Source organism: Mirounga angustirostris, unplaced genomic scaffold, assembly GCF_029215605.1.
Source record: "Mirounga angustirostris isolate CCGP_5_RB_7025 unplaced genomic scaffold, mMirAng1.0.hap1 SCAF_1, whole genome shotgun sequence".
Classification (NCBI taxonomy): domain Eukaryota; kingdom Metazoa; phylum Chordata; class Mammalia; order Carnivora; family Phocidae; genus Mirounga; species Mirounga angustirostris.
The window spans coordinates 70,130,646-70,157,099 of record NW_026991709.1 but is presented as its reverse complement, the minus strand read 5'-3'; the positions used below and the strand labels follow the sequence as shown (position 1 = coordinate 70,157,099).

The window sequence follows — 26,454 nt, the reverse complement described above, 5'->3', positions numbered from 1 at the left end:
TCCGGGTGCTGGAGGCGTGGCTTCCATGGCTGGGCAGGTTCGCGGGCGCTGAGGGAGTGGAGTGCGGAGTGGAGCGGCAGGGAGCCCGGCAGGTGGGCGCATGCTTGGAGCCTGGTGGTGTGGAAGCCGGGCAGGTGGAGGGATAGGCATCAGGCCCCAAGGAGGGGAGGGGTCTCAGGTCAAGTCAGGATGGGGCTCCTCTTACGTGAGCTTCTTGGACGGACCTCCTTATGGAATAGGGGCCTCCTTTATGAATCCCCAGGACCTAATTGGTGGCGGTGGAGCTCTGGGGTCCTGGAGGTGGCCCAGGGGCTGAGGGGAGCTGTGGCCCTGCGGTCATTGGCGGTGGGGCCGTGCTGCGGCACCTGGCGCTTTCCGGGGGTCAGCCGGTGGTGGTGGTGGTGCTGCGGAGAGGCGGCGGGAGGCGGCGGCTCCTCGGAATGGAGGCTGGGGACCGGGTTGGGGGAGGGGCCGGCCGCGGGCCCGGCGCAGGAGACCGCAGGAGACCGCGACCGTCCGGGCTGGGCTGGGGCTCTGGCCGGCCGGCCAGCCAGTGGCGGATGAGGGGCTGTGGGCGGGTGCGCGGGGGGGCCGTGGACCGGCCTCCCCCGTTGAGGCGCCCCTCCTTCTGGAGGATGCTGGAGGCCCGGCCCCTCAGGACGCAGGGCAGTGACGCTGCCGCTGCCGGTACCGCCGGAGGGGCGGGGGCTGCGGGAGGGCTCTGCTCCCCTCCCTGGCACGACCGCCGGGAGTTTGGGTGCCATGGGGGAGAGATCTGCATATCAGCGCCTGGCTCGGGGTGAGGAGGGACAGCAGGTAATGGGAGAAGCCTGGGGGTTAGCCAGGTACCCGGGTCCTAGACCCCATCATCTGCCAATGAGCTGAGGGCCCAGCCCTGCTCCGCAGCAGCCTCTCAGGAGTGAGGGGTGTCTGTGCTTCTGGGCCCCAGGACAGATCCTGGGGGGACTGAGAGGCTGGGTGAAGAGGTATTTGTGTGTGTGTGCGATGGGTGAGGGGCAAGTCAGTGGTGGTGAATTACTGATGCTGCCACCTGCTTCAGTGTCTCTGGGTTCTCTGGGACCCAATTAAATGGCCTTTTGGGCTTTTCTTCAACTCTCCATGGGAGCCCCCAGGAGCAGTGCCTGCCAGGATTTGGGTGTAGTCTTTTATGGGCACTGAGTCCTTGTTCCCTGGACATTACTGCTTACTTTCCGAATATGCGTATCAAGCTAAATGTCCTTGTTTGCTTTAGAAAAGATGATCACTGTATTTATGGGGCCGCTTCCCTTCTTGGAGATCAAGCACTTTCTCTCTTGGTCGGCAGAGGGCGGTAGCTGACAGGACAAAGGGGGCCAGAATAGGTGGAGGGTGTTTTCCAGGGCTAGGAGAAGGGGTCCAAGAACTGGCCTGAGCTCTGACCTCTGACCATGCTTTGCTTTTCCGCACAGCCTTTTCCAGCTGGATTGCTGAACAAGCTGCTGAGGCTTGTTCTTACCCGACATCTAAGGGAAGAGTTAGGCATGGGGTTCTGATAGATTTGGGGCACATCTTTTGGGGGTAGCTAGAATTTTTATTTTGGCCATTCTGATCCAGCAGTCCCTATCTTACAGTAGAGGGAGTAATTTTCTTAAATTGTTCCCTAAAGTCAGGTCTTCGGGGCTCCTTCAGAGTGGTGCCTGGTGGGAAGTAGGCAGTAGGCTTCTCTGAGCCATGGGCATTGTCTGCCAGGTTTTGAGAAAAGTCATTTCCAGTGTGACCTCATCCTGACTTCATCTTGTCCATTAGCTCTGACCCCAGCCTCAGACTGGTGATTCACTGGACCAAGGGGAGGCTGTACCTGGCTGGCTCCACACGCTTTGGGTGGTGGGTGACACAGCACTGGGTAAGAGGGACTGAGTGCTGGGAGTGCCCACCAATACCCACACCCCCTACCTACCTTCTTGTCTCCCCCCCCCCCCCCCCCCCCGCAATGGGGTCAGAGCAGGAAATGGCTGACCTTTCAGGTAACCTTTCTGCGAGGAAGGTCGAGTACTAAGAGAGGTCTTGGAAAGAGAGCCTATATGCTAACTCCCCAAAACTGTCACCCAGCTGCCTGCCCCATCAGCCGGCTGGGGTTCCCAGAGCCAGTAGCCAGCTGGATAGGGACAAGAGAGCAGTGTACAAGAAGTGGGCTCCCTGGGCATGGCTGCTGGGGGGGGGGGTTGCTGAGGGAGACTGCGAGGACTTCCTGCAGCTGTCAGGTGTGTCTGGGGGCTGTAGTGAGGGGAGTGTAAGGGCAGCTGGCTCTCTTGAGGGGGGGCAGAAGGATCATTTGTCAGCTGCAGGAACATGGGGGGCCTATGGGGGCTTGATGGAGTGTCTCCAGTTCCTTTTAGCTGAGGCTGTTGTCTGTGCGTGGGGGTGCTATACAAGAAACATCCTATAGTCTGGAATCCTTGCTCTGGGGTGGGGGCATCCCAGCAGGGTCTAGGGACATATTTGTTTATTTTGAGGGGGTTTTGGATCTTAGCCAGCTGGTCTGGGGGAGGAGGCACCCTGGATGTTGTGGGCAGTGCAAGGCAACCCCAGGGGAGGGGGTGGAGATTCCTCACCCCCACAGCCCCCCCTCGCTCTTGGCTGGACTGCCCCACTCTGGCAGGCTGCCGGCCTCCTATTTCCGTCGGGCACCAGGGTAACAGGGCCACATTAGGGCCTGAGCCAGCAGACGCCCAGCCAAGGCTTGGACTTGGTGATGGGAGAGGGTCTCTGAAGGGTCTGCCTACAGGGCCCAGGAATGACTGTCCGGGGCCCAAGCCCCCAACTCAGGCGGTGTTCTAGCCCCCACAGCCCCAGACAAGCCCATGTGGGAGCCTGTAGCCCCTCTTTGTGCATTACTACTTGATTCACATAACCCCCACCCTAAAATCCCAGGAGTTGTCTGCAACTATGGGGGCTGGGGTGGAAGCCAGAGACAGGGGGCCTTGTGTATGGGGAGGCAGGGGGGCCAGCGCGGGTGGCTGGGAGGAAGAGTCCCCCCATTCCCGCCACCCTCTTGGCAGTGATTCAGAAAGGTCCTTTTTCAGCCAGTGTCAGAGCTGCTCAGCTGGGGAGGGAGGGAGGAGGGAGGGAGGGAGGGAGGGCGGTCAGGCGGGGGAGCCCGGGAGTAGGGCTGAGCTGTGACCACTGCACTGAAGAGAAGTCAGAGAAACAGGACAGAGGATCTGGGCTGCAGCCGGGAAAAGAGCTAACCCGCTCCTGCCAGACTAGCCAGCTGTGGAAACAGCTGTGCAGCCGAGAAAGGGGGCCCACCCTGTTCTTTCTGTCCCATTTCCCACCCCTGGTGTGGGATTTGGGGGACTCCTGGGCCAGACCTGTGGTCAGCTTCCATCCTGGGCAGAACCTTGAATTCAGGAGCTAAAGCCCCTGCTCCTCCTACTTCTTGGGCCAGAGCCCCAGTGACCTGGTCAGGGGGTCCAGCTCCGTGGAGATGCCGGCGGCTCGTCGCTTCCCTGGCCTAGAGCTCTCCTTCCCTCTCCTGGCCAGACTACGGCGACGCCTGTACACAGTGAGTGGGGGCTGGGGGTGTGAGTAGGACTGACCGGGGACTGGGTCAGCAACCCCCCCTCCAGCCCCCCAGAGCCAGCAGTTCACTGAGGGGCAGAGTACAGGACTGGCAATGGCTGAGGGCTTGATAGGGGTTCTGGGCTCGGGGCCTCTCCCCTCGGCTGCTGCATTCTGGTTGGTGAGTGTGTTAGGAGAATGTACGCAGGAAGTGTGCACGCCAGGAGAGCCCCACGCCAGGCGTCAGACACAGGTGTGGGACTGCGGGTGTGCCGGGGGCCAGGCACACCCACAACTGGAGAGTGTGAGCAGGGTTGGGGAGAAGCCGGGGCAGTGCCCTCCCTGTGCTCCACAGACAAAGAAACTGGCTGTGGAAGGGGCAGTTAGCAGAGGGGAGGGGGCTTGTCCTGGCTCACCCGGGGCCAGGCGGTAGAGACAAGACTGAGACCCTGATTGCTTGCTTCTCACTGGGATCCCGGTGTTCTTCCAGTTCCCTGCACACCCCTCCGCAGAGCAAGCCTGTTCCTGGGGCTGGAGAGCGGGGAGGGGAGTGTCCAGCTGAGCAGGGAGATCTGTTCGCTGTTGTCTTGGGGAAAAGAAACAGGCCAGACTGTGCTTTCTGAGCAGCTTCAGGGGAAGGGCTCTGTGTCTCCCCCAGTCCTGACCACCCGGTACATGGCTTTGAGCTGCTCTGAGGAGCCGCTGCCTCCAGAGCAGGGTGGGAGTGGGGAGCCTGGAGCCCTGAGACTTGGAGACTGGTCAAGAAGAGGAGGGGGTCTGTGGACTGCTTTTGCCCCACTGGCAGGCACAACTTAGGGCCTGCAGGGGGTGCGGTCTCTTTGCCTCAGAGACAGGGCCGTGATGATGGAAGTCCTGGCCGGCCCTGCATGGCCAGGCTGCCGAGAGCTCCAGCCTGGGTCGGTGATTTTCACAGTGCGCCCTTGGGGCCGCCTTCTGGAAAGCAGCAGTGTCCTGCCCTCTTATGTCCACACTGCTTTGTGCGGAACAGATAGTTTTGTTGAGGATAAGTGAGTTAATACAGCCAGATGCTTAGAACCATGCCTGGCGTATAGTAAGTATCAAGTGTTAGAGTTATTTTTATTGTTCTTCTTAAATAAAATTAATAGAAATATGTCCTTTTTACCGTGTGTGTATATAGTCAGTCAACATGATGTCACCTATAGTATGAAGGGGAAATGAAAGGAAAGTGAGGATAACATTTCAGGTATTCTGATATGTCAGGACGTTCTGACATGAAGTAGTCAGTGCGGAGCCCTCCAGCAGAACCACCGTGGAGGCAGCGCCTGCAAGTGCTGACTGATAGGGGAGTTTGGAAATCATAAAGGTGGGTTGCCTTCCGTGACGTTTTTCGGACTAGCAAACAGCTTTTGGTAAGTTCTGAACAAAACAAAGGCCAGTTTTCCCTCAGTGTACGTATTAGTTCCACTCTAGGAGGATTCACTGTGTATCTAGACTGCAAAATACTTTTTTGTTCATATGTAAGATGGAATTCAGTTCTAGGGTCAGGTGATTGTAAACCAATTTTTCACCTGCATGAACTAAGTTGTGTGGGATTTGGGACAGTGGGTGAGATTGCTCTGTACATTACAGGATAACTTGTGTTCTTGTCTCCCAGCCACTCACTAAATGCCACTCGAGGTCCCCCAACATGATGACAACCAAGAATGTCCCCTAGGGGGCCGTACAGCCCTTGTGAGAACCGTCTGGGTAAAGGGTCACAGCTTGAAATTTGGAAACCCCCCCTGTAGCCCAGCTGCCTTGGTGGAGGAGCCAGGGTTTGAACTGAGGGCCTCCCACTCCCGTGTGTCACTCTTTGTACTGTCCTGAGCTGCCTGGGAAGGTCTGAAGTCCTGGCACTGGCCGCCAGGAGCTGTCGGGGCAGGTGGCGCATGCTAGGCCTGAGCTGCAAGAGTCTGCTTCTCTGAGTGCGCACTGTGATCAGAGCCGGGGGCCGAGACCGCCTCTGACTTGTTGGGGGGGCGTTGAGGGGTCGCTGGCCTCTTCCCTCTTGTGGGTCTTCTTTGGTGGGGGACTGAATGCGGGTCAGCCCTCAGCTCTGAGGTGTCTGACTTGGACAAGGATGGGTTCGGGTCCAGCGGGTCAGGCTGCTTCGTTTCAGGGGTGCCCCTGTGTCCTCTTTCTCTGGGCCGCAGAGAGTGTAGGTCAGAGGTCGCTCACTGGTGGCCCATTGGCTGATGATAGCCTGCACTTGTGTTTTGCTTGGCCAGCACAGAACGTGTGTGTGTGTGTGTGTATTTCAAACTTGAATTGGTTGACATAATTAAAAAAGTCAGGAGAATGTTAAGTGAAAACAAGGAACAGAATGGTGTGCTTGATGGGTGAATGTTTGTGTGGGGGAAAAACAGTCTGGAAGGATATTTAGAAGTCCTTTATGGCAGCTGGCTCTGGGGATGGGGGGCTAGGGGGCTCTGCAATAGGGCAGGGAATGAGACTTCATGGCTCCTGTGTGCCTTTTGAATATTTTATCATGTGCATATATTACCTTTTCAAAAAGAATTTTAATGGCGAGATTTCACATCTAGATTCAGATTTCCAGCATTTCTTGAAAAAATTGAAAGCTTTTTTTTTTTTTTTTTGTAGATTTTATTTATTTATTTATTTGACAGAGAGAGACACAGCGAGAGAGGGAACACAAGCAGGGGGAGTGGGAGAGGGAGAAGCAGGCTCCCCGCAGAGCAGGGAGCCCGATGCGGGACTCGATCCCAGGACCCTGGGATCATGACCTGAGCTGAAGGCAGTCGCTTAACCAACTGAGCCACCCAGGCGCCCGAAAAAATTGAAAGCTTTAACAACACAGGGCAGCGGTCTGCGGTGACAGCTGTCGAGGGAGGTAAGCAAGGCTGCCTCTTTGAGCCAGCATCTAAAAGCCCACCCCAGGGGCGCCTGGCTGGCTCAGTCGTTAAGCATCTGTCTTGGGCACAGGTCATGGGATCGAGCCCTGCATCAGGCTCCCTGCTCGGCGGGAAGCCTGCTTCTCCCTCTCCCTCTGCCTGCCGCTCCCCCTGTTTGTGTGTGCTCTATCAATCAAATAAATAAATAAAATCTTTAAAAAAAAAAAAAAGCCCACCCCAGCGTCTGCGCCCCTTTTGTCTTCCACTCGTGTGGTCCTGACGGCACTCGAGCGGTCTCCTGTGGGATGGTCTTTGGATCCGCGGGGAGAGGCTCTGGTGATGTCAGGTATTGGGTGGAACTTAGAGCTCATCTGGTCCACAGTGCTTTCTCTGGGGTCCCTCAGGTCTGGGGAACCTATGGATGGGTCTCAAGGGACCCTGCACCACCACCCCCCAACTAAAAATATGTATCTGTTTTAAGTAGGTGCCACACCCAGCATGGAGCCCAGTGTGGGGCTTGAACGCACAACCCTAAGATCAAGACCTGAGCTGAGATCAAGAGTTGGACACTTAACCAACTGAGCCACCCCGGCGCCCCTAAAAATGTTTTATTTTTAAGTAATATTTACACCCAGTGTGGGGCTCCCACTCACAACCCTGATCAAGAGTCACATGTTCTACGGACTGAGCCAGCCTGCTACTCCTCCCCAATTTTTTAATGCAAACTTTATGAGTAAGAATGTGTCTGTTTTCCTGGAGGCACAGTCGGTAGTTTTTGTGGTTCTCAAAGGGTTTGTGGCTCTGAGAACAGAGAGGTTGATCTCCGGTCACTACAAAGTTTGGGCTTAAGACCCCGACGCCAGGGCTTGGGCTGTATTGCAACTGTCCCAGTTCCATCCTTGTTGCTGCTGGGAAGAGGGGCCCAGGGGTACAGGGCATTCTGTACAGTTTGGGGGAGCAAGAAGGTGGTTCGAGCCCTTCGTTGAAGCAGCGTAGTAGGATGTGGGTGAGCCCAGGGCACTCAGGGCGGGCTCGCCTGCTACCTCCCTGCACGCCTTGGTCCCTGAGCTGTTCTTCCCTCCCCACAGAGGCTGGGGGGCAGCAGCATGCAGCCGGAGGAGGGCACGGGCTGGCTGCTGGAGCTGCTGTCCGAGGTGCAGCTGCAACAGTACTTCCTGCGGCTCCGCGATGACCTCAACGTGACCCGCCTGTCCCACTTTGAGTATGTCAAGAATGAGGACCTGGAGAAGATTGGCATGGGCCGGCCCGGTAGGTGGGGCCATTGGCCTTGCCGGTTGCTTCCCCACTGACCATTTACCTCCTCTGTCATTAGGACTGCCAACTGCATGGAAGAGCCCTCCCCCTTATTCCATCGGGTGGGAGGCCGTGGCCTGCCCAGGAGCCCCCAAGGTGGGGTAGGGGGCATCAGTAGATGCCGCACGCCATGAGCGCAGGAGGACAGTTGGCAGTCGGAAGGGTGACCTGGAGTTGGAGGAGAATGAAGTCTTCTAGCTCTGGATACTCAGGATTAAACACACACCCCTTTTGGCTTGTTCAGACATTTGGAGGATGCATTTCCTCCATCTCCTCCTCTGCTGTGATTGTGGCATTGAGTCGGCCCGGTTCATCATTCTGAACGCCAGGGTCAGTGTCCAGAGAGCCCCGTATGAACACGAGAAGATAAAAACCCTCAGAGGGTTTGCTAATTTTCTCTTAATCTGTCTCTGTCTCTCAAAGATCTGCTGTAGACTGAGCTCCTTCTGTCTCGTTCCCGTGCACCAAGATCTGCTGTATCAGCTGAACTCATTTTTTTTCTATGTATTTATCCTAAAAGTACTGATTGTAACATCTAGAAGCCATGGTATTCCTTGTAGAGCATTAGAAACTTACTAGTACATTCAACTTAAAATAGCTAAATAATAACATGCTAAATTAGACATCGACATATGCTAGTTTTGGCTTGGATAGTTGGTATCTGATGTCAGGAACATAAAAAAATTTTATGGGAGAAAAAAACTCAAAATTGGGCAAATTCTACCCATTACCTTGATTTTTTTTTTTTTTTTCCTTGAGAGTTGGAAAAAGACCACTGCTGTTCAATTTTGGTGGTTAAACACCTCCATCTAGTTCAAGAACCACTGCCTAGACGTGGAGTGCCGTCTGGTTAACTGTGGCCCCTGGTGGGTTGGAATGGTCTGTTTCCTTGGTGTCATTGTGCTGGGCAGTACCTTGCAGTGGACCACCCCAGGGTGACCAAGGAAGCATGCAGGCGGGCAGCTTCTCTGGGGGATGTGAGCTACCTTAACATTTGAACCCCTTCCTTCCCCACAGGCCAGCGGCGGTTATGGGAGGCGGTGAAGAGGAGAAAGGCCATGTGCAAACGCAAGTCTTGGATGAGCAAGGTGCGTGGACGAGGTGCAAGATGGGGTGGGCAGCCTCGCAGGCCTCCCTGTGATGTCAGTCCTGGGAAACTCCCCCATTCCCAGGCAGGTGTAATCTGTACCTGGTCCAGACCTCCCTCCTCCAGGGTCTTCCTGGGCAGGGTGCTTGTAGAACTGCCCGGCTAAGTGTCTCATCCCCACCAGAGATGGCACGTGAGTAGCCTGTGCACCGCGGTGGCTTCCCATCCCCTCCCGCTGTGCAGTCGTGCTGGGCGTGGAACAGGCGCTCGCTGACAGGTGCGCCGTAACCTGAGCCCTTGCTCTGACTGTTGGGGCCAGTGTCCAGGGCAGAGTGGTGGGGACTGTCTGGACCTGGGACATCTTTGCCTCGCTCCCCTCCTCCCCCACCCTCCCTAGTCTGCAGGGGTTTCTCTGGTCATCTGGCCCTGCTCACAGCTTCCTTCCCCACAGCCTGCCCCCCTTCTCCCTTTGCCCTAATTTAGGTCTGTGAGTGGTGAGTCCCTGTTCTGACTCAGTGGAACTTTGCCCATTGTCTGGAAGACAATGCGAGAGGAAGTGAACCAGCCAGGGCCTTCCCTCCCTGCTTCTGGCCTCAGGGCTGGGTGGGGGGTGAGGGGAGTGGGCAGGGCAGAACAGCTGGACCAGGATTGGGCAGCAGAGATTTCCTGGCTCTGGTCTGGCCAAGGGGCTGTCTCTTGGGAGCCTGTGGCCTTTTCTGGGGACACTCTCCTGGTCCCTTGCCCAGGTTTTAGGGAAGGCTGGGTTTGTTGGGCGGATGAAGGCAGGAGGGAAGAGCTGTGCAGCGCGCCGGGATTCAGGGGTCGTGGACCCACCACATAGGCAGTCTTCAGGTCGGTCGGTGAACCTCTCTAGACCTGAGGGTCTTCAGCAAGAGTGCTGGTGGCACTTGTCCAGCTCACCTCACTGGGTGGTAGAGAAGGTCCCTTGAGATAAAGGCTGTGAAGGGCCTTGCTAGCTGAGCACTGCTTGCAAACATAAGGGAGTTTAGTTACTGGGAGGAAAGCAGTGGCTAGAAGAGGCCCTCAGAGTGGAGACACCCCCTACCCCATGCAGATAAGACCCTGCCAACCTTTGGGGGGCAGGGGCTCAAATGGACAGAGTCTGTGGCCTGAGGCCAAGGCTTTGGATGCCCCAGTGGTGGTGGCCAAGTCAGATCGACGGGGCCAACTCTGCTACTCAGGGCCTGACCTTTGGCCCCTTCCCTCCATAGCCCAGGCTGCAGAGTCCCCTCCAGCCTTCTTTTCTCAGCTCTCAGCTCTAGGCACCCCTCCAGAAGCCCAGCTGTCTTCCCAGGCCCTTCCCCAGCAAGACCTTGCTTCATCTGCGCTACCCCCCCCTCCCCCCGCTCCCGCCACATACACACATTCACGGTCCAACCTCAGGCTCAAATTATCCTCTCCCCCTGGCAGGATGAAGGGCAGTCAGCTCCCCAGGGAGGGTGGAGACAAACAGCGCCAAATGGGCACCCCAGAGAGGGGGCCAGGGCTAAAAATGGAAAGGGAGGTGTTTGTGGAGGGCCCCTCGGGCTCCTGCCCATCTGCTCGGGTTAGGGGCCGGAGTCTGTGTTGGGTAGGGGGACAGGGAGGGACAAGTGGTGCAGTAGATGGGTCTGGAGTGGCTTTGGGCTCTCCCTGACCCCGCAGCTGGGTGTGGGGCCACAGCAGTCACAAGCCACATGCCTGTCAGTCCATTTCTGGCACATACCCCGAGGCCACACTGAGACTGTGGATTCCCATTTGAGGGTGTGGTCTGGAAGAGGGGAGGGCCTCCAGCCAGGCTGCCCCCTGGCACTTTGGCAAAGCCAGGACCTCTGGAGGCCTAGCCGAGGATCCTATGGGGCAGGACTGAGTGACCAGCTCCGGCGCCTGAGGCTTCCGTCTGGCCCCTGGCTGCTTTCAAACAGGTGTTCAGTGGAAAGCGATTGGAGGCTGAGTTCCCCCCTCATCACTCTCAGAGCACCTTCCGGAAGACCTCACCCACCCCAGGGGGCCCGGCAGGGGAGGGGCCCCTGCAGAGCCTCACCTGCCTCATTGGGGAGAAGGACCTGCATCTATTCGAGAAGCTAGGAGATGGCTCCTTTGGCGTGGTGCGCAGGGGCGAGTGGGACGCCCCCTCGGGGAAGACGGTGAGCTTCTGGGTCCTGTGGGGTGTGGTGGAGGGACAGGCCTCGAAGAGACTCTGGCAGAGTCCCCCTCACTCTGCCTCTGAGGCAGATCTTTCCCCTCTACTGGGATGTGAATGGGGCTGGGCACAGGTCGAAAGGGGCGTGCTCCGGATTCCACGCTCAGCTTTAACTTGACATGTCTGTTTCTTTTTTTTTTCAATTATAAAAATTTACTTATCATAAAACTGGAAATTTTTTAAAAATAAGAAAACAATGGTTTGTAATCCCCCCGCTCAGAGGAAGCAGAGTTATTTCAGCCTAGTGAATTTTTACGTATGCATGGGCCTATGTAACCGCTGCCCCAGTCATGATAGAGAACGGTCCCAGCACCCCAGAAGACTCCCTCTTGCCCCTTCCACTGAGTGTATCTTCCTCCAAGGGAAGCACTCTTTTGATTTCTCTCACCATAGGTTCGTTTTTTGGCTATATATATGTATGTAGTGTGTATATATACATATATATGTATATATATGGTTTTTTTTTTTTTAAGACTATTCATTTGAGAGAGAGCACAAGCGGGGGTGGGGGGTGGAGAGGCAGAGGGAGAGGGAAAAGCAGATGTGGGGCTCGATCCCAGGACCTGGAGATCATGACCTGAGCCGAAGGCAGATGCTTAACCATTTGAGCCAGCTACCCAGGTGCCCCTTTTGGCATTCTATTTACAACATTTTCCTTCCACACCGAAAACATTTCTAGTATTGCATTTTATGACAACATTTTAATATTCTCGCATCACACTGATCATCTCTTATTGTAGGTTTGCTATTTAACCTGGGCGTTGTCCCAGGAAGGGGAGGTCCAGGGTAGGTCAGTAAGCTGCCCTGCTCCAGCCGGGCCACAGGCCCCTGTGACGTGCTCACCTATCCAGACGAGCAGACCCAAGACAGGGCTGTTGGGACTGAGTTGGAGGGAGGAGCAGGTGGCCTCCAAGTGTTGGGGCCTGGGGCCTGTCCTGACTCCTTTCCATCCCCACTCTGGGCAGGTGAGTGTGGCTGTGAAGTGCCTGAAGCCTGACGTGCTGAGCCAGCCTGAGGCCATGGACGACTTCATCCGGGAGGTTAACGCCATGCACTCGCTTGACCATCGCAACCTCATTCGCCTCTATGGTGTGGTGCTCACGCCGCCCATGAAGATGGTGAGTGCTGCGGGTGGTGGACGGGTGCTCAGGCAGGGTCTCTGGGGCCCCAGATCTGCCCATCCCCCCGCCTATGCTGTGCTTCGTCCCTCCATTCTGATGAAGGACGCTTTGGTCCCTCACTGATATGGCAGAGTGGCTCCTAGGGGCCTAGCCTGGTACCATGTCCGCTGGAGCCCAGGTCCATCTTTGGATTTTGTTTGTGCTCATTGGCAGAGAGTTGTACTCATAGGAGGGGCTGGCCTTAGAGTTTCATTTTTAGAATTTCTAATCTGAGCCTCTGTGGGTTGCTTCTTTCTGGGCCTCCGTTCCCATATTACCTGGAGGGAGAGGCTTGGGGAAGCTGGAGAAGTCCTAGAGGTCCCCAGAGTACAGGCCAGGAAGGAGCATGGAGCATGGCTCAGGCCTTCAGGAGAGGGACTGGGAGCCGAGCATGGGGCACTGAGGGAGGGGCAGGGCTCAGCCACATTTACTCCTCCTGCCTCCCCTGTGGCTTCAGGTGACAGAGCTGGCACCGCTTGGATCGCTGTTGGACCGGCTGCGAAAGCACCAGGGCCACTTCCTCCTGGGTACTCTGAGCCGCTATGCTGTGCAGGTGGCTGAGGGCATGGGCTACCTGGAGTCCAAGCGCTTTATTCACCGTGACCTGGCTGCCCGAAATCTGCTGTTGGCCACCCGTGACCTGGTCAAGATTGGGGACTTCGGGTTGATGCGTGCGCTACCCCAGAATGACGACCACTATGTCATGCAAGAGCATCGCAAGGTGCCCTTTGCCTGGTGAGGGACAGGTGCTGCCGCCTCATAGGGCCTGGACCCCATCCTGCCCCATCCCAGTCCCTGCGTGCCCCAGGCCTCAGAGTCTCACCACATAGCCTTTGTCTTTTCTGGGCCTGGGGTGCCCTTGTGTGTAGTTCATCCACTCATCCATCTAGGAATTCTCTGGGCCCATGTGCCGGATACTGCAATGCACAGGGATGCGTGCTGTGGGAGCTTGGAAAGGCTTCCTAGAGGACTCCATGGGAAGCTCCTGAAATATCAGCAGTTAGCCAGGCAGACTGGTTGGCAAGTATGTTCCATGTAGAGCTAGCCACAGGCAGGGCTGGACCATGCCGGGCCTGGCAGGCTGACCAGGGACATTCACCTGAATGCTAAGGGGGTACCTGGCCCCACCCTGGCCCCTGTGTGAGTTTCTCCTGTGCTGAGACCATTGTGGTCCATTGGTTCTGGACGTACCGGAAGGAGTGTGGTCCCTTGCTTTGGGGTGCGAGGAATAGGTCTAGTTCTTGCCAGAAAATCCTTCTAACCCAGGATGCACCCCCCCCAATTAATAACTGATTTTATATGTCGGGTGACCACACATTCCGGATTATGCCTGTTATTCTGGAGCAATTAATAGCACCCCCTTCATACCCAAGCATCCTGGTTTGGGTGGTAAATGATAAAGTCCCCTTACAACAGCACTGTGTGATGAGCAGATGATTGTTACTCGAGTTTCACAGATGAGAACATGAGGCTTGGGGATCTTGAGTGACTGTCCCTGGATCCCATCCCCTTCGAGTGGCAGGGCCAGGTTTCCAGTCCCAGGAGAGAGTCTCTGGTTCTCCATTCGGTCGGCTTCCCTGTCACTCCACACCTTAGACCCCTGGGAATACCCCTGCTGGCTTCACTGCGGTGGCGGTTCTCTGTCTCACCCAAAAGGGAGTCCCAGAGGGAGTGTGGGGTATTTGGGTGAAGCCGGTGTAACTGTTTCCAGCCATTTCGGTTCTTCCCCAGGCCCTATCCAAATTTCCCACCCACGCCTTCCTGCTGAAATGACCCAAGTCCCAGGATCCTGCCCCAAATCCGGAAATTGTCATCCTCCCACCACGATTAGAAAACAGCCCGAGATTTTATCCCCTGTCCTCTCCCTCACCAACTCCTGGAGCCTCTGACCTCTGCCCCCACTGCTTCCCTGACCTACCAGACTTCACCCTCGTCCTGCCCAGCCTCCATGGGAATAAAGACATGAGCATAGATGATTTTCTCCCAGTCTGTGCATCGCACAGTAAGTCCTGTCCCTGTTCACTTCACACGTGTCACCAATACCTACTGTTGAGCCTGGCCCACAGGCTCCCAACATGTTGTTGAGTGAGTGTTTTCTGTCCGTTGGGCTGATGTGGGTGGGCATGCTCTGAGAGGCCTTCCGTTTGACCCCTGCTTCTGCCAGGTGTGCTCCTGAGAGCCTGAAGACACGCACCTTCTCCCATGCCAGTGACACCTGGATGTTTGGGGTCACACTGTGGGAGATGTTCACCTATGGCCAGGAGCCCTGGATTGGCCTCAATGGCAGTCAGGTGAGGGGCTGGAGATGCGCTCCCTACAGGACGGGTGGGGGTTGATTGGATTCCTGGCTCCCAACCTGCCCCTGTCAGAACTGGCTCTTACTTGCTAGGATCCCCATCCCCCTTGCCCTGGGTCGGCACATGACGGCTCAGATAGCTGAGCAGAGAGAGGGGCCCCCAGTGGTGAGGAGAGGGACAGATTGGGGCTTGCTCTCATTCTTTTCCTTGCCATGGCCGCCTACCCAGAGGCCCCAACCAGGGGCTAAAGGTCAGAGGCCCCGGGATAGGTTCCTGGAGACACACCTGTTCTTTGGGGTGCAGGCATGGTAGCCCACAGCTCCAGTGGTTCCATGGGCTGGAGGGCAGGTGGGAAGTGAAGAGCTGGGTGCTCTGCTCGTGCTCAAACTGCACCGCCCCACCGCCAGATTCTGCATAAGATTGACAAGGAGGGAGAGCGTCTGCCGAGGCCGGAGGACTGCCCCCAGGATGTCTACAACGTCATGGTGCAGTGCTGGGCCCACAAGCCCGAGGACAGGCCCACCTTTGTGGCCCTGCGGGACTTCCTGCTGGAGGTGAGGGCCCGTCTGCGCCCCGGGGCTGGGATATCTAGGCAGGCGTCAGTCCCAGGCTGGACCTGTCTCTGCCCCCAGGCCCAGCCCACGGACATGCGGGCCCTTCAGGACTTTGAGGAACCAGACAAACTGCACATCCAGATGAACGACGTCATCACCGTCATCGAGGGAAGGTAGGGAGTGCGGGGCCACGCCTGCACTGCCTTGAAGGGTGCAGGGTGGGGATGGAGAGGCCTGCTGGCTGAGCGCTCTTCTGCCTCCAGGGTTCCCATGACGTCGCAGGCCGTGCAGTAAGGGGAGGACGGGCCTGGCTTCACTCTGGAGCGCCTGGGGTTAAGTACCAGATGCCTCTGCTCCAAGGGAATTTCCCTGCCCAGCACCACCTCCTTTACCCTTTTCCCACTAGGCTCCGGCCCTGGCTGTGTGGGTCAGAGCCAAGCTGCCATATGGTGAGGCCTAGGAAGTGGCTCAGCTGGGCCTCAGGGCCACGACTAGGGACTCTGGAGCTCCTGAACATTCCTCTCATCTTCTCTCCCTTCCCTTCCCGCCGCCTCCTCCAGGGACTCTTGACTGCCCACCTGGGTGCCTATGAGTACCCCAGAGCAACCCACCATCTTCCTGGCAGCCTCTGTCCTCCCACTGAGCCCCACTGCCCCCTCGGGGGCTCCCCTCCGTTCTCTGCTGGGCTGCCCACCTGGGCTCCTTCGCCCCCAGTCCCCCTCCCAGGGCCCTCTGTTCCTGACCCCTCCCCCTGCCAGACACCTCGGATGCTTGTCTCTGCCTCCAGGCCCTGAGTCATGTCTCCTTCCTGCAGCCCCTGTTGAAGCCCTTCTGCCCAGGAGGCCCTACCCACCACTCACCCCACCCTCTGTTATCTGATCCCCAGGGTGGCTGAGAAACTGGTTGGGGCAGGGCAGGCTTGAGGTGCCTTTGGGGTAGGGGGTGAGCATGGAGGACCAGGAAGAGGAGCAAGGCAGAGGAAATCCCCTGTGCTCCCAGCTTCTGTGACTCAGAGCCAGGCAGGGATAGGGGCAGGGGTCGCTTCCCACAGAGCCCTTTCTACCCGGGCCTCAGGTTTGGGGGTCTGGGGCTTTTAGTTAAATCCTGTGCCTCATGGGGGTTGGTAAGAGAGGAGAGCTCTAGGTTGAGTCAGAGTGATGGAGTAGGCCTTGGAGCCCAGGGTGGTTCTGGAGGAACATGACCTGCCCTCATTGTGGCCCCAGCACCTCTTCCCCAGACCAGGGCTCCCCTAGCCTTTGGGCCCAGTATCTGGGAATACAAAGGACATAGCAATGAGTTGTGGGGGTGGAGGTTTGGGGAGTTAGTGCAGAAAAGCAGAAAGCTTCTAGGAGGAGAGAGGCACAGGGGTCAGGAAGGAAGATAGTCTGTGAGTTTGGGGCTGGGGACCAGACGGGACTATAGGCATGGCTGTCTGGGGAACATTCTTGGAAATAGGAAGGTTAGGGTGAGGGCCTGTCTGGGGGGGGGCATGGCAGGGCCTTAAGTCAAAAGTCTGGACCTATACCTATTCCCACCTCCAGGAGCCCGAGGACCTTGGACCTGATCCTTCTTGTGCACCGTAGCCCTCGGGTCTTTATTTCCCCCCATCCCTTGCTGTCAGTGGGGGCCCAGTGTTCCCCAGGGGGTGACTCAGTTGCTCCTTGTGTTCTGGGCTGTGTGTCTCTGGAGCTGGTGCCCTGGGTTACCACCAGAGCTAGGCGGGCAGCAGGTGGGGCCCTGGGGGAGCCACTCCTCTTGGGAGGCACTGTGGCCGTGCCCTGCCCCACCCTTGCGTCCCAGGCCCTGCTGCTGCCTGCCAGTGTGGGCTCGCTGGGCTCCTCCTCCAGGGCCACGGCCCACTTGGACCACAGTGCCTGCTGGTGGTTCCTGGAGCTGCTCAGGAGGTGGGAGGTGAGGGGCAGGAGGCCACAACGGCCGGTGAGGCTTTGGGGGTGGGCCTGGGTGCTTTCGCTCTGCCCCCTTGTTTTCTTGGTGCCCAAATGTCTCTGTGTTTGTTTGGCTGTCTCCATGTCTCCGGGTGGAGGGGCTCTCTGTTCACCTGTGCCTTCTGGGTTCTGGGCTTGTACGTGTGGGTCTCTGCTTCCCCGTCTCTTAGCCTGGCTCTCTGCTCTATGTCTGCTCCTCCGTCAACCGTGGATTCCCCTTGTGGAAGCGGTGCTGGTGTTCGTTTCCAGGTCGAGTCTGGGATCCCCTCGTCCCTGGCTCCGTGCTTCTCGGGGCGCCAGGCATTGGGCAGAGAGTGGACACCCAGATGTTCTGTCGAGCTTGTGAGGTGCTGTCGAGATGGAGGGACAAATGACGAATGGGTCTTTTCCGGGGGGGCCTTGCTTGGAAGCTGGGATGGCCAGCAGCACTTTCATGTTCCGATTTTATAGAACCAGAGACGGGAGACAGGTTTTGAAATCCATCTTGGGGCCTTGGCCTGGCCTGGTCCCCGGAGCCTCTTCCTCCGGTGGCAGGTAGGGGAGGGGGAAGCAGGGGCCTGGGTTGTCCCTCGAAACCAGGGCTGCCTGGGTCGCTCAGAGAGAAGTTAGTGGGGCCATGTTTTGAGCAGAATGTTTAAGCAACATTTATCAGCCCTTTCTGGACTGGACTACCTTGGGCCAGGACTGGGACAGGGGGGCTGCAATTTCCAGAAGCTGGTCCCAAATAGAGCAGGGGCAGCCTTAGGCAGTTCTCAGCTCAGGCCTTGGTTTCCCAGGTGCCACTCCACTCCTTACCTGTCCCAGGATGCTGACAGGCAGCAGGAAATAGGAAGTTCACGCTGGAGGTGCTGGGCCCTTTTCTCTTCCCGCAGGGACTTCTGCCTGCGCCGCAGCGTCTGCCCATGGTGGGCCTGAGCCTCCCGTTGCTGTGGACTCTGGTCTGTTTGTGGGGGGAGCGGGTGTGGCCAGGGCAGGCCGGGGGAGAAGGGTGGCCTCCCTTTCTGAGCTGCCGACACCTAGGTCCCACCAAACCTCAGAGGGGGTAGGCGGGCAGCGCAGTAGGGCATCGGCCATCTCAGGAGTTACATTTGAGCCTCGTCGGGAGGACGCTGCTTCTGAGTGTGCTTGGGATGTGACTCCCGAGGGTGTCTCTCTCTCTTACACGTGCCCTGCATTCCCAGCTCACCTCCCCCAGGAGCACAGTGTTTGTGGGAAATGATGTCAGGATTCCCAGCAGGCATGGGGGCTCTTGCCTCGGCTGTCCCTGTAATAAAGGGAGGGGGACTGGCGTCTCTCGCTCTCCGAAGCCAGTCCAAGGGAGCCACTATGTGAGGACTTGGGCTGTGCTGGCAAAAGGAAAGGGGTGGAGGGAGGGAGTGACCTCCTGGCAGTCTGGCCTTGCTCAGGGTCCACAGGGAGGACATGGTCACAGGGTGGACCTGGCCTTGGACATGAGTCTGTTCTCCGCTGAACTAGCTCTCTACCTTGGCCGCCTCTCTCACCCAGGTTAATGAGCGCCTCTGAACATGGGTGGAGAGCAGAGTCCAACGTCCAGCCTGGGGTGGGTGTCTGAGAAAGTCCGTGGAGAGGCACGCGGACCCCTGGGAGCCAGTGGGTACAGGGGGGAGGGAGAGAGCAGCAACAAGGTCCCCTGCTTCATGGGAGGACATCCACCACAACCGGCCCCCAGGGGCTGCGGTGCTGGGGGGCGTTTCTCTCCTGGGAATGGCCCTGCTGTTTTCCGATGGGCTTTGTCCTTTCTTGGGTGTTGTCCTCTCTTCTTCCTTCCTCTCCTGCCCTTCCCACCCCAGGGCAGGGTGTAATCACAGGGTTGCTGTGTGTGGTGGTGGGCTGGTCAGCGGCCCTGTTTATAGGGAGGCTGGGCTCCCAGCCCTTCCCTGCCCCACCTCTCGGCTTCCCAAGCGCTGCTGTACTCATGGGGTTCGACTTGTGATCTCCAGAGCAGGCGGTTTGAGGTCATGCTGCTCCCAGTGGGTCACGTCCCCTTTCGGAGGAGGGTCCAGGAGCTCAGCCTCCATCCCGCCTTGGCTCCTGCGGTCTGACTCCAGTTTGGAGGAGACCTTTACGCTCCTGGCTGCACGGATGGGGGTTGACTGGGTACGCACGCATATCTGCCACAGCGGCATGAGGCTGTCATTCCGTCTGCCTTGGCTCAGATTCTGCCCTCATTGTCAGGTGTGAGTGATCCCAGTGGCAGATGCAGAAGCCGCAGCTTGCCATTCGAAGTGTCCGGGAGGGTCCCCTCCTGCCCTGACCCCCAACCCAGGCTCGGGCTTAGGCTACACCAGCAGAGGTTTCCTGTCTGAGATCAGAGTGAGGGGCTGGTGGGCCCACAGCCCTGCCTAGAGGTTGTGGAAGGCACTGGAGATACAGAAGGGCTGATGGGATGGCATGGATTGCTTTGAGTGCTTCCAAATGCACGAGGGGCTGTGTGCAGGAGATATAGTGTGGTTGGAGGGCTTGGCTCCAAGTCCAGTGCTCAGGCCGTGGTGCTCCTTTGGACCCTGCAGCTCAGGATGCCAGGAAACTGGGCTGAAGAGCAACGTCCGGTGGCCAGAGGGTGGGGGGTCCAGGCCTTGCCAGGAGGAAGGAGGTGAGGCAGCTTTATAGTAAGGGTGCTGGGCTTGCAGAGTAACAACTGAGTTTGAATCCTGGGTCTGCTATGATCTGTCTGGGAACTGTAGGCAAGTCCTGTCACTTTTTTGAACCTGTTTCCTTATTTGTAAACTGCAGGAAAAGCTGTCTGACCCACCTAGGTATCTTGGGGTAAGGTGTGTGCAAACAGCTGGGTCCTGTACCCGGGGAGTGACCGGTCGCGGGACAGGCGGGCTCATGGCACACCCCCTTGGTCTCAGGGCCGTAGCCCTTGGGCCCCTTTCTGCCAAGGTGGTCAGATATCATGGCTAGAGAGCTTGGTATGGAAAGGGTCCTGCTCCCTGGGGCTCCCCCACCATGCCCTAGCATTCACCATGTCATCTCTCTTGAGCAGGGCCGAAAATTACTGGTGGCGTGGGCAGAACACGCGGACGCTGTGTGTGGGGCCTTTCCCGCGCAATGTGGTGACCTCCGTGGCTGGCCTGTCGGCCCAGGACATCAGTCAACCCCTGCAGAATAGCTTCATCCACACGGGACATGGCGACAGTGACCCCCGCCACTGCTGGGGTTTCCCCGACAAGATTGACGAGTGAGTGCGATTGGGGATGGGACGGTCACCTGTGGCTCCAGAGTCAGCAGCCCCTCCCTGGGCACACAGGCTCTCGCTGGCTTCCAACGTCCTTGTCACAACAGTGGGGCAGAGGGTCTTTTACTGCCCAGAAGCTCCCTGCAGGCAGAACTGGGGTTAGGAGCTTCGGAGGATGGAGACCCACTTCTGTTTGGTGGAATGCCCCCCCGGCGCAGCAGCCTTGGACTGCTTGGGACTTGGGAACAGCTTCTGGAAGGAGTTCAGCAGGAGAGCGGTCATGCTCCCTGGTGTTTGTGTAGTAGCTTCTCCGCTCGGCTGCTGGAATCCTGGAGACTGAGCCTGCTGGCCCAGCGGCCATGGGAGCTGGTGTTCTCGGAGCCGGGGGCGCAGAGAAAGAGCTCCCTGCGGGGAGACTCCAGAAGGGAGGTTAGGCAGCACGCCCACCTGCCTGCTCACTCTGTACCTGGCAGGGGGGTTCAGTCCCCTTTAAGCGAAAGGATGAGGTCACTGGGGGGCATCTGGGGAGGACATGGCGAAGAATTAGTCACTTCCTGAGCGCCCTGCCCCGGCGAGCCACCTGGCAGCTCCCCTTTCTGCTGGCCCCAGGGGGCTTGCAGGCAGCCCTTTCTCCTCTGACTTCGGACGTTCGGTTCTGCCCTGAGAGGCACCGTGAAGCAGGCCTTCCCCCTTGCCCTCACACACCAGAACGCAAAGCCTTGGGAGAGCAGCTGGTGGCTCTCACCTCCCAAGAGCCAGGCAAGGGCCTGAGGGAATTGGGGCGAGGTATGTAGACGCCCTCCAGAAGGAGGCCCGGCGCCCTCTGCCCTGCTCCTGGCGTGCTGTGGCCAGCCCAGCCCCATTCCTCCAGGCTTTAATCAGCCGAGTGACTAAGTCCTGGGGCCTGACAATCAGCACAGGGCTGGAGAGGGTGAATCGGGAGCAGGCCAGGTGGCCCAGCCCCTTCCCACCTGGCAGTGGGGCTAGAGCGTGCCTCCTGCCCACCGTGACAGGGTAGTGCAGCCCGGTGCGGCCAAGGAGAGTGCCGGCAGGTGGCTGCAGGTGCGGCGGGGGGGCCCTGACAGTTGCAGACGGCCAGCGCTGCTCCTGGGGGGTATTCTCGGAGCCCCTTCGGCCCGGGCCTTTCAGCCTGCAGTAAGGACTTCTGCCCTGCCCTCTCTCCATGACACGTCCCCTGCATATGGTCTTCGGGGAGCTGCGGGGAGTTGGAAGGCCTATGCTCCCGACCCAGCTCTGTGGGGGCTTGGACAAGATGATTCCCTGCACGCACTCGGGTTTTTATTCTCTGCCTGGCCCTGGGTCTCTCCTCCTGAGGTTTCCCAGCTGTCATCACTGCACACCCTTCCCCCAGCCTCCCCCCCTGACCCGGTTGTCTCCCCCACAGACTGTACCTGGGAAACCCCATGGATCCCCCTGACCTGCTGAGCGTGGAACTGAGCACCTCCCGACCCACCCAGCATCTAGGAAGGGTGAAAAGTAAGAGCCCAGCTCCCCCCAAGTTTGTCAGCTGCCCAGGAAGAGGCACTGTCCCCTCTGGGCGCGCCGAGCCGGCTGCTCTGGCTCAGGGACAGTTGGGTCAGGGCCGCAGGGGGACAGCTGTGCCCTGGCTCCGGCTGGCTGTGGGGTGGAAGATGAGAGGCAGCTGTATCCGCCGAGGTGGGCATCCTCGGCCAGTCCTGTGTTGGCCTGCCCACCTCAGCTTCCCTCCTCCCTCCTCCCCGCCATGCTCAGATCCTGGCTTTCCTCACTCCCCCTAATCCTGCTGTCCTCTCCCGAGCCAAAACCACCCCACGGGCTGCACGCTGGCCAGGGGCCTCATCCATCTCCCGGATCCTGTGCCTGTCGTTCCGGAACACGGTTCCCCCCATCCTGCCGCCCTACTGCTTCCCCTTGCTGTTGGGTTTGTACATTCACGCACCCCTATTCACTGCCCTCTCTCTGTCTCTCTCCACACTCTGCCCTCTCGTCTGGCTGTCTTCCCTCCCCTGTCCTCTGTCTCTCCTGCTCTGCCCCTTCTACTCTCCGCATGGCCTTTCTTGCAGGGGAGCCTCCACCTCGCCCACCTCAGCCTGCCATCTTCGCTCAGAGTAAGTGGGGCTGCTCGCGATGCCTTGGCCCCTGCCCCCGTCCCCTCTCTCCTCTCATTCCTCCTCTCCTGGAAGGTACAGAGCCCTGGTGGGCTGGCTGGGTGGGAGGGGACGTGGGGTGTGTTGCTGTGAGCTTTTGCCGCTGACCTGGCCCAGCATGCCTGCCTCTCCCCCTGGCCCCCAAAAGCCTGGGCTTCTGGACCAAGGGTGTGGTCCGAGCGCCCACCTCTCCGCCATCACCTGGCCCTGCCCCACTCCCTTTGGGACCCGCGGAGGCTGTGGCTGGGCCTTCGTGGTGCTTGGTCAGGAGTTCTGTGCTCTGCAAGGACAGCGCCTGCTGCCCTGGACGGTGGGCGATTGCCCATGGCCCCCAGCCTGCACTAATGGTGTGCTGTAATGGGGTGGGGAGAAGCGATGACTAACCGGGGCCCAGGAGCCCGAGCTTTTTGGGGTCTTGTGTGTCGGGCAGCTGTGGGGTGTTGCTTGCTGTAGCTGAGATGGAGGCAGGGGCTCATCAGCCCCCGTGGAGAGCTGACAGTGTCCGGAGCAGGTTCTGTCCTCCTGTTTGAATAGGGTTGGTGTGCATTGAGAATTTTGGCAGCCGGGGGCAGTGGGAGTGGGGAGTTGGTGGAAGATACTTGCCCCTCTTCCCCTGTCCCCCTGCCTGACACTGCCTTCCTGTCGGGGTCTTCCTTTCTATCCTAGAGCCAACCTACGACCCCGTGAGTGAGGACCAGGACCCCTTGTCCAGCGACTTCAAGAGGCTGGGCCTCCGGAAACCAGCCCTGACCCGTGGGCTGTGGCTAGCGAAGCCCTCCGCTCGGGTGCCGGGCACCAAGGCGGGTCGTGGTGGCGGGGGCGAGGTCACGCTCATTGACTTTGGCGAGGAGCCCATCGTGCCCACCCCACGGCCCTGCGCACCCTCGCTGGCGCAGCTGGCCATGGACGCCTGCTCCTTACTGGACAAGACCCCGCCGCAGAGCCCCACGCGGGCCCTGCCCCGGCCCCTGCACCCCACGCCTGTGGTGGACTGGGACGCACGCCCGCTGCCCCCGCCTCCTGCCTACGACGATGTGGCCCAGGATGAGGAGGACTTTGAGGTCTGCTCCATCAACAGCACCCTGGTGGGTGCAGGGGTCTGTGCTGGGCCCAGCCAGGGTGAAACCAATTACGCCTTTGTGCCTGAGCAGGCGCAGCTGCTCCCTCCCCTGGAGGACAATCTGTTCCTCCCACCCCAGGGTGGGGGCAAGCCGCCCAGCTCGGCCCAGACCGCAGAGATCTTCCAGGCGCTGCAGCAGGAGTGCATGCGGCAGCTGCAGGTCCCGGCGGGCTCCCTGGGCCCTTCTCCTGGCCCGGCCCCAGCGGGTGAGGACAAGCCCCAGGTGCCCCCCCGCGTGCCCATCCCCCCGAGGCCCACTCGCCCACGTGGCGAGCTGTCTCCGGCCCCCTCAGGCGAGGAGGAGGTAGGGCGGTGGCCTCGACCTGCCTCTCCTCCCCGGGTGCCTCCCCGAGAGCCCCTGTCCCCTCAAGGCTCGAGGACCCCTAGCCCCCTGGTACCACCTGGAAGCTCCCCGCTGCCACCCCGGCTCTCCAGCTCACCGGGAAAGACCATGCCCACCACCCAGAGCTTTGCCTCCGACCCCAAGTACGCCACGCCCCAAGTGATCCAGGCACCCGGCCCTCGGGCTGGTCCCTGCATCCTACCCATTGTCCGCGACGGCAAGAAGGTCAGCAACACCCACTACTACCTGCTGCCCGAGCGCCCGCCCTACCTGGACCGCTATCAGCGCTTCCTGCGTGAGGCCCAGAGCCCTGAAGAGCCGGCCCCCCTGCCTGTGCCCCTGCTGCTGCCCCCGCCCAGCACCCCAGCCCCTGCCGCCCCCACGGCCACTGTCCGACCGATGCCCCAGGCCGCCCCAGACCCCAAGGCCAACTTCTCCGCCAACAACAGCAACCCAGGGGCCCGGCCACCAGCCCCGAGGGCCACGGCGCGGCTGCCACAGAGGGGCTGCCCTGGGGACGGGCCAGAGGCTGGACGGCCGGCAGACAAGATCCAGATGGTGAGGACCGGGCCTGGCTGCCGGACGGAGGGGCAGGGCCCCCCCAGGGCCCCAGAGGAGCGGGCCCAAGTGGTGCTGACGGGTCGGTGGGCGGGTGTGCCCAGCTGCAGGCCATGGTGCATGGGGTGACCACAGAGGAGTGCCAGGCGGCCCTGCAGAGCCACAGCTGGAGCGTGCAGCGGGCTGCCCAGTATCTGAAGGTACCGCCACCTCCTGCCTGCTCTGGCTTTCAGGGACCCTGAGGACTGGTTCCGCTGCTCTCACCTCCCCTCGCCCCTCCCCGCCAGCCTGCCTCTGGCTCTCCTCTGCCCCCACCCGTGGCCGGTGCCCTTTGGCCCCAGTGTGTCCCATGGCGCCCCCCCCTCTGCTCCTCAGGTGGAGCAGCTCTTCGGGTTGGGTCTGCGGCCGCGAAGTGAGTGCCACAAAGTGCTGGAGATGTGTGACTGGAACCTGGAGCAAGCCGGCTGCCACCTCCTAGGCCCCTGCGGCCCCGCCCACCACAAGTGAGTGAGTCCCGGGCCCGAGGAGCCATGTCCCGGAGTATACTGTGCTAGGGGGTAGCCCGGCACCTCGCGGGCCACGCACGGCCAGGGAACATGGGGCTCCCCAGCCCCGATGCCGGGATGCAGATAGCTCTGGGGGGACACTGTTTCTCCTAAGTGCATCAGACTTTTTAGCCCCTTGGTTCAAACGAACTGATGAGTGGTGGGGTTGTTTACCATGCCTGTCACCCTCTGATAGTCTAATGAGCAATACTGTTCTCTTTATTATTATTATTAAAGATTAAAGGCATCCCAGGATGATAAATTCCAAAATTATTGCCGACTTTTCAACTGATTAGTCTAGCATCAAGAGGCCCTCTTGTGCCCACTCACCTTAGACGCTCCCTACTCTGTTGATAGAGGGGCTCTCTGGTTGTTTCCCATCTTTAGGCGCTGAGATGTCCGGAGAGCCAGAGGGTCTGCCTTGAAGGAATCACTTGAGCCTGTCCATCTGACAAGGGCGAGGAGACACCCCATCTGGGTCTGGAGGACCTGCTGCCACTCGCTGTGCCTAGTGGCCGAGCAAGGCCAAGGCAGCAGGAGACTGGGAGCCCCGCCTTGCCGTCCCTCCCTCACCCAGTGCTGTCCCTGCAGCTTTGGATCAGCCCTTGGTGCCCTCAGCCAAGGGACGGGAAGAAGCCCTGTGAAGGCAGGCCTGGTGGTGGCCCCAGCAGGCCCTGCAGCCGGCCTGCCTCGGGCTCCAACCCCTGGTGTGGGGCCTGTGGCTGGAGCGTGTCCCCAGGCTCTTGCCCGCAGGGAAGCCAGGCTTGACCCGCGCAGGGAGGTTGTGTTGGCCGCACAGAAAGGTGGACCAGCACCCAGCAGGACCTCCCCAGGGGAGCGCCCTTCTCCAGGGATCCCCTGGTGGGCCGTTGGGGTGTCGGAGAGAATGTGATTTGTGACCTCACTGTGGATACGTTCGTTCTGGGACTTGGCTGGTCTTAGGATCTTGTGCCTGGAAGTAGCCCTAAGTGGCTCTGGAAGCAGAGCAAGGGTGCCAGATTGTTCTGTGGCAGGGACCAGGGCCCAAGGCCCCAGGGTTGGCAGGAGACCAAGGGGGGCAGCTGCCCTGGAGGGACACCAGAGCTTCCTCTCTGACCCAGCCCCTCCCCTGTGCTGTTCCCTGTTTTCCTGCCAGCCCCTGCCGCTAAAGTTGCTGCCCCAGCTGTGGCTCCCTGCTTCTTCCAGAGAAATAAAGCTCGTTTCTATTTTATGTTACTTACTTGTGCCTGCCTGTTTCTTTGCCTCCTGGTCAGCAGCCCGAGGCCCCAGGGCTTCCCAGGCCACCATCTGTCAGGCAGCCGGCCTTGGGGCGCCACCTGTGGGCAGAGGGCGGAAGTGCGGCCGGGGTGACCCTCAGGGCTCCCCCTGCCCTTCAGGGCTGGTAGAGGGGCTGAGTCTCACAGTGCCCATGTTCTTGCTCTCGAGTTCCCAGGAGGCAGGGTGTACTGCAGGAGAGAGCTGGAGCTAAGCCAGAAACTTCTGTAACAAGGAAAGCTTCAATGTATACTTTAATTTTGTTTTTCTGAATATTTCATATGGTACAAAACTCAGAAGGTATCGAGGCG

At 59.3% G+C, this 26,454-nt stretch overlaps 1 protein-coding gene across 23 annotated transcripts in view; it reads left to right on the top strand.

Moving 5' to 3' along the window:
* The window catches only part of TNK2 (tyrosine kinase non receptor 2), a 47,038-nt gene extending 20,934 nt beyond the window's left edge, over positions 1-26,104 (top strand). For 5 of the 23 annotated variants that reach the window (XM_064574987.1, XM_064574858.1, XM_064574883.1 and 2 more), the window contains 15 exons: positions 7,502-7,682; positions 8,745-8,815; positions 10,740-10,961; positions 11,983-12,135; positions 12,635-12,912; positions 14,342-14,468; positions 14,882-15,028; positions 15,107-15,201; positions 19,985-20,179; positions 21,582-21,673; positions 22,240-22,359; positions 22,990-24,344; positions 24,449-24,544; positions 24,720-24,847; positions 25,277-26,104. In XM_064574987.1, coding sequence (XP_064431057.1) covers positions 7,520-7,682; positions 8,745-8,815; positions 10,740-10,961; positions 11,983-12,135; positions 12,635-12,912; positions 14,342-14,468; positions 14,882-15,028; positions 15,107-15,201; positions 19,985-20,179; positions 21,582-21,673; positions 22,240-22,359; positions 22,990-24,344; positions 24,449-24,544; positions 24,720-24,847; positions 25,277-25,283 — 3,249 coding nt within the window. In that variant the 5' untranslated portion in view covers positions 7,502-7,519 and the 3' untranslated portion in view covers positions 25,284-26,104. The other 18 variants (XM_064575045.1, XM_064574862.1, XM_064575087.1 and 15 more) reach the window with 18 other exon arrangements.
* The last annotated feature ends 350 nt before the right edge of the window (positions 26,105-26,454 follow it).